Raw genomic sequence first — 7,477 nt, forward strand, 5'->3', positions numbered from 1 at the left:
CAATGTCTCCCCGTCTCTTTCTGAGTTATGATGTTGAGTAATTGCCAGGAAGAGTTTTTTTGCAGAACATTATGATGTCACAGTGGAGTTGACCTTTGACCTTTTGGATATAAAATATAAAATGTCATCACTTCATTATTGTTTCCTAATAGACATTTGTGTGAAATGTTTTCATAATTAATCTATGAATTCCAAGCATGTGGCCAAAACAGTGTGAGGTCACACTGACCTTGACTTTTGACCACCAAAATCTGGTCAGTTCATCCTTGAGTCCATTTGTGCCACATTTGAAGAAGTTCCCTCAAGGCCTTTTTGAGAAGTCATATTCATGATAATGAGACTGAGGCAAGGTCACAGTAACTTTGGGGTTTGACCACCAAAATACATTCAGTTCATTGTGGATGCTTGCATCAAATTTGAAGAAATTCCCTCAAGGTGTCCTTGACATATTGTATTCACGAGAATGAGATGGATGCAAGGTCACATTGACCTTGACCTTTAAAATCCAACTAAGTTTATCCTTGATTCCAAGTGGCCATTTGTGGCAAATTTGAAAAAATTCCCTCGAGGTGTTCTTGAGACATCGCCTTCACAAGAAAGTGAGAGAGAAGGTCCCAGTGACCTTGATGTTTGACCTTTAAATCTAATCAGTTCATCCTTAATTCCAAGTGGACATTTGCACCAAATTAGAGAAAACTCTCTCAAGGCCTTGAGAAATCACAATGATGAGAATGAGACGGGTGCAAGGTCACAGTAATCTTGACATTTGACTGCCAAAATATCTTCAGTTCATCGTTGAGCCAAAGTGGATGTTTGTGCTGAATGTGAAGAAATTCCCTTACGGTGTTCTTGAGATATTGTATTCACAAGTAAGAGACAGACGGGGTTACAGTGACCTTGACCTCTGACTGCCAAAATGTAATCAGTTCATCCTTGAGTCAAAGTGGACGTTTGTGCTAAATTTGAAGAAATTCCCTCAAGGTGTTCTTGAGATATCATATTCACAAGAAAGAGACAGACAAGGTCACAGTGACTTCGACGTTAGACCTTTGAAATCAATCAGTTCATCCTTGATTCCAAGTGACCAACAAAATCAAAATCAGTACAGGTGGACGTTTGAGCCAAATCTGAATGAATTCCCTCAAAGCATTTTTGAGATATCGCATTCAGGAGAATGAGACGGACTACAACAGCACTTTACTTCAAACACAAACTTTTTATTTACGAAGACACAACACAATCCGTTAAGAATATCGTCACACAGATTAGTGTTTGACACTGAAGTCCACGAGTGCTGCCTGCAGTCTTTTCCGTCAATGTATTACATCTCACCACATATCTTAATAAAAAGGTAAACAAGAATAGATATATGCAGCTCTATTTCCAAAACTTTATATAAACAATGAATACATATTAGGGTGTTTTGTAATAAAGATATTGGCACTCACAGTATTTACTTACTTCTAATAATAATAATACACTGTACATTTTCCATGATTATACTGCCTGTGCACAACAGCACAGTCAAGGCCTTGCATTTTAAACTGTGTCACAACCTTTAGCACCAGGAAAGTAAAGAATTGTGCAAAGTCTGCTAGCCCGTAAAGCAAAAAATACAACATACATGTCCATATGTAAACATTCTTTGATATTCTTAGAAACATTCATCAGGAGTGTCAGAGGAGAGCAACAATAATGGCTGCTCGTGTTTGGAGCTTTCAACCAGGCTACAACATGAGGTCCACCCCTGCTTTACTGCCGTATGAAGAGTTATCCAAAAATCACTTATCCAGCTTTTGGGTCAAAATAAAAGACATGATGGACACATAGGCTGTCCAACGTATCCAAACGTTTCCTTAATCCTCACGAGTCACTCCAAAGCTCACTTATTACTGTTTTTCTGGCCACAGAGGACTGAATGACTTTTTGGAAAACCCTTCATCTGACTACAGTACTAGAGTTTTGAAAACTGATAGTTCCCGTTCTCTTTTTTTTGATTGGCTGACTCATGTTTGAAGCCGTTGTTTAACACACGCATACACTTACACACACTTATACACACACCCGCACAAAGGTAAATTCGATGCACTTATCACAAATGACCTTACACCTAGAAAAGAGGCATATTGACTGACGGACAGATAATGTTCAACTAACACTAGGGCCATATTTTAGACTTTTTATTGGACAATATGTAATTTGTATTCAGCCAGTTTTGAATAAAGTGACTCAGCTACTATTGTGTGTTTTTATGGCGTGTAATGACCATTATAATGGCCTCTAGGAGTGGGAAATATGACAATTTACAGTCAGATGATATATATTTGTCTCGAGGTTTTGCCATGCTGTTTAAACCTCTACAGCTCTTTAATATCCCTGTGTGCATTGCAAATCACCGAGCGGGACCACTTTATGGCAATATTGGATTTTTATATGATCTTTTGCATCAATATGATGAAGCACTTGGACTTCTTAGGTACTTAGTTCGCTGGGTCAGCCAAAAACACACATTCCTCTCTGGTTATTTTATCCGTTAACGATTTCTCAATTGGCTTTTTTACAGAAAATGTATCACAATAATGTCATATTAAATTGCGAATACTGTTAAAGAGGATTTTATACATATTGCCCACTCCTTATTTGCCCAAAACACATTGTCTTACTTAACACTAGCAGTTCCAAGCAACTGAGATAGGTTTGGTTTTTCATCCCCAACTGAGATTTATGCCATGAATGTAATGGATGTTAATGGAACACTGTTTGTTTCTCTCATAGTATTACATTTTTATTTTCTGGAGCACAACTTCATTTAGGAATATGGACAATATGAGCACAATGTAAGATAAAAATAACAGATTCTGACACATGACCCGTCGACAAAACAGGGCCATGAGATCAGGTAATAATGGGAGCCCACTGATATTGTACTTAAGTTGTGAAAACTGGAAACAGAATTTGCAAATAGCCAAATTACTGTACCAAAACACAGCTGACACACAGGGCTTTTGGGGCCCCTGGGGGTCTGGGACACTTGGGGTAGTTCCCTCTTTTTGCCAGCTTGGGTGACAGATGTCACGAAACATAATTCAACCAAACTATCTGTGTGGCTACAAACCTCGGAAAAGGTGGTTCCCAAACTTTTATGTTTCCGACCCTTTCTCATTACAGGTCGCACATGCCAGGTGTTCCCAAGCTTTTCTTAAGACACACCCTTGCAAGTCAAGTACCCCATCATCAGCATCAACCATCGGATTCCACGTGTTAGTTTGAATTGATCACTAACTGGGTATTATTTAACACTTGTGACAATATTTTTTCCTACATTTTTTTCATATATTATTACACTACTGTCATACAATTAAGCTGTCAATGTTTAGTTTGGTTTGGTCAAGTTTGCATTTGTTCTACCAGTGGCAGAAGCTGAACTAAAGCTTTTTCAACCATTAAGCTGTTACTTTTAGCTCATATTCCAGCGGCATATTCATTACTTTTACCTAACTCATTCAGTCATTTAGCTAACTGTTTGAACTGTATGTACATTAGGCTACTTTTAGCTATTTTTTTTAATATTTATCCCCTACTTTTAGCTAACTTTTCAGATTTCTCTGCTCCCTTGCGAACTACTTTTTGCGAACTCATTTGCTACACAGTGTTCAAGGAACTACTAACTCGACACATCAGTTATTTTCTAATCAAACTGTTATTTAAACATTGTCAATATTTCCACGTACCCCCTGGTAACTACATAAGTACCCCCTAAGATACAAGTGCCCCTGGTTGGGAATCACTGGCTTGTGCTATCCTTACTAACCACTAAGAAGTTTAATCTGAATAATTATCAGCAACAAAAATGGTCTGTGGAGTATTTTACAAGAAGAAAAGCAAAGCAAAATTCCTATCCCATTATCCATCTGGTGACCTCAGAAATATTTTGACCCGTTGGAGTGATCTGCATGGCTACATACCTCTCGAGCAGCAGTTCCCAAACATTTTTGTGTCTGACCCTTTACTGAAGCAGTGCGTACTGCTCATCATGGGTCACTTGTGACTATGAGTTGTGGCCAGTGAACGACTGTGAAAGATTTTCCTGACTATTTACTCTGATTGTTGGTGAAGATTCTCAGTAATCCAGGTCTTCAGAACTGAAGAAGAGCTTGGATGAGAGGTAAAACGTCTTCAAGAATCTCAAGCAAGTCCAGTTGCCTACGATATAGCACTTAAGATTTGTTCAGATGGTTTAATGTGAATAATTATCAGCAACAAAGAAGAATCCGTTGAGTATTTGCCAAGAGAAAAGGAGAGATGGTAGAAAAGTCATAAAAATTTAGTTTTCTTCTTTCCTGTCCCATTAACCTCCAGTGCTGGGGGTAACTAGTTGCATGTAACAGAGTTACGTTATTAAATTACAATTTGAATTACAGATAATGAGAAAAATTGAATTAAATTACAGTAACGTATTAAAAAAGTTGATTACAGAGGAATTATATCTGTTAAAAACGTTTGTTAGAAAGGTTATCGAATCAAAGGTAATAAATTATATAACTTTGAAGAAGTAATTAAAATAGGTGCATTACATACTACATTTTCAACAGGGTAACTAGTAATCTGTAACTCCTTACATTTAAGAAGTAACCTCCCCAACACAGTTAACCTTGTGTATTTTGACCCATTGGAGTGAACTCACCACTGCTCTCTAATTTAATGAGAAAATGTGTTTGTTCTTTTCTGTCCCATTAACCTCCAGTAACTAGTGACATATAACGGAGTTACCCAATTGTGTTAAAACATAAAATGAAATTGTAAAAAGTTACAGATACTGAGAAAATGGGATGAAAATACAATTGCTTTGCATCGTTTTGCTGCGCAGTAATGTCTTCTGGACATTTTTCAGCTTTATTGCCCAGTTTAAAACACTTGTGAAGTAATCTAAAAAAAAAGTAATGACTTTACTTATTACATTTTTAACAGGGTTACTCTGTAACTCATTACATTTCAAAGGTAACCTTCCCAACACAGTTAACCTCCTGTTTTTTGACCCATTGGAGTGAACTCAGGTTGGGAAAGCTCTAGAGTTAAGCGAGAAAATGTGTTTCGTTCTTTCCTGTCCCATTGACCTCCAGTGTTGGGGAGTAACTAGTTACATATAACGGAATTATGTAATTCAATTTAAATATAAATGTAATGGTGATAAGTTACAGATACTGAGAAAAAATAATTAAATTAGACTCACTGATCAAAATGTTGGTGATAACAAAGGCGTTCCATCTAAAAGCATGCATGTTATAACATTTATTCTGTTGCTTTGCATCATTTCACCGCACAGAAATATCATCTGAACATTTGTCAGCTTTACTGCCCAGTTTAAAACACTTGGTAGAAAAGTAATCAAAACTAATCCAAGATATACTATACTTTAAAGAAGTGATTAAAATAGGTATATTACATACCATATCTTAAAGGGTAACTAGTAATCTGTAACTCATTACATTTCAAAAGTAACCTCCTTTATTTTGACCCACTGGAGTGAACTCAGGTTGGGAACCACTGCTCAAGAGTTAAACCAGAAAATGAGTCTGTTTCTGGATATTTTTCAGCTTTATTGCCCAGGGATGATTTGTTAGATAAGTATTCTAAAACTAATCAAAGGTAATATGTTATATTACTTTGATGAAATAAATTACATACTGCATTTTCAACAGGGTAACTAGTAATCTGTAACTCATTACATTCCAAAAGTCCCAACACAGTTGACCTCCTGTATTTGGACTCATTAAAGTGAACTCAGGTTGGGAGCCACTGCTCTAGAGTTAAAGGAGAGAATGTGTGTGTGTGTGTGTGTGTGTGTGTGTGTGTGTGTGTGTTTTATGTGAACTGACCCTTTAAAGTTAAGTTTTTATCCCTGATATGTTTGCTCATTGTCTCACCCCAGCCTCATGGCCACACACTCCACCATAGAAAAATAAAAATAGTACTGTAATGAGACGCGCAGGGACTACTTTCTCTCAGAACTTCATGTATTCGTTCTTCAGCCTGCTCAGTCTCGTGCCGTGGCTGCGGATGATCAGAGACAGGAGCTCGTGCTTGTCCTTCAGTCCCAGAGAAATGTCCAGCGTGTCCTTCAGGACGTCCCGTGTGTGCACGACCATGTTGAGAAAGTCGTCGCTGAGCCGGTGCTCCTCTTTCAGCTCGCTCTCCTGGCTCTGCTTGAATTTCACCTCCAGCTCCAGCAGAGACTTCTCCGAGTTTGTAAACGCCTCGCTGATCTGCCCCGTCTCCCTCCGCAAGTACTTCCCGTAGCTGTCCTCTCCGTCCAGGTCGTACGAGATGCTTTTCCCGATCCCCTCCAGCACCCTGGCCGAGTCCTCGATCTGCCTCTTGATGATGGTGAAATCATCCCGTATGACGGCGTCCTGGTCCTCGTCGAGACCGCACTTTCGGTCGTCGGTCATTTTGAAAAGCATCTGGCACTTCTCCGGGTCGTCGTTGTCCTCGTAGTCTCCGTCCGGCACGAAGTAGTGATGAAAGGTGCCGTTAGACATCTCCGGTTGCAACGGTCCGCGGAAGAAAGCTCCGCACATCGGCAGTGATAACATCCCGGCACACAGGAGCAAGTGAAGGAAAGCCATGGTGTCCACTTGCCCCAGCACACAGATATATGTATATAAAATAATAAAAATAAACTTTTAACGTGATTTCAGCGACAGTGTCACCTTGGTGGACTATTTAACTCCAACCCGGCGTAGAAACACAAACATTTCAATCAGGTTTAAACGTCCAAACTGCGCAGTTAAGATGAGGCTCCGGTGCTTTCACGTCCTCCTCAGTCTCCTCTTTGTCCAAGCAGATAAAAAGTGGCGTGAAAATGTTCAAACAAGCCTCGCTTTGCTTCCTCTAATCGAGCCTGTCAGCATCCATCATTAAAAGCAATGTATGAAAGTTTGTTTCAGCGTGGAAACAGTTGTAGTCCTGACTTCGCTCGGTGCCTCAAACGCAACATCTGGATGTCTCAAGTGCCGCGCTCCGGCTTTTTGGCTAATAATACCTCAGCGCTACTCTCAAATTACAGCCGCTCCGTCACTTTAAAAGGCTGCATTCAGCCTGCAGCAGCACCACCAGGCTGTTAAAGCCTCACTGAAACCAGTGTTAGGGTAACTCACACAACCGTGACGAGCTGGCGTTGATGGTTTGAGAAAAGTTACTGAGAAATACACAAGTGGCCACATGTATAAAACCTGAAACGCGCTCCAACACAGCAGTCCTGTAATTACAGTCCACTGCTTTTATAAAACGTATAATTTTTGAATACCTGACGACATGTGGCAGAAATTTGGATTTAACTGTATGTTGTAATTTCTGAGACTTCTGTTGCTTTGTTGCATTGGATCGGATTGCTGCTTTTATTGTGAGTGTGTATGCATGATTTTGCTCCCCAAAAATAGCTTGGGCAAAACATTAGAGACAGCTTTTAATGTACTGC

The 7,477-nt window shown here is 39.4% G+C and overlaps 1 protein-coding gene across 1 annotated transcript; it reads right to left on the reverse strand.

The window, feature by feature from the left end:
- Nucleotides 1-1,221: 1,221 nt before the first annotated feature.
- On the reverse strand, nucleotides 1,222-7,244 carry fibinb (fin bud initiation factor b). The gene has a single exon (XM_049598798.1). It carries the CDS (start codon nucleotides 6,624-6,626, stop codon nucleotides 6,003-6,005), a length of 624 nt encoding a protein of 207 aa, XP_049454755.1. The 5' UTR covers nucleotides 6,627-7,244; the 3' UTR covers nucleotides 1,222-6,002.
- Nucleotides 7,245-7,477: the final 233 nt, after the last annotated feature.

This window comes from Epinephelus fuscoguttatus, linkage group LG2 (assembly GCF_011397635.1).
Source record: "Epinephelus fuscoguttatus linkage group LG2, E.fuscoguttatus.final_Chr_v1".
Lineage (NCBI taxonomy): Eukaryota > Metazoa > Chordata > Actinopteri > Perciformes > Serranidae > Epinephelus > Epinephelus fuscoguttatus.

Bases quoted from the DNA above. Each gene is read 5' to 3' on its own strand.
- fibinb (XM_049598798.1), bottom strand. From the start codon at position 6,626: ATGGCTTTCCTTCACTTGCTCCTGTGTGCCGGGATGTTATCACTGCCG.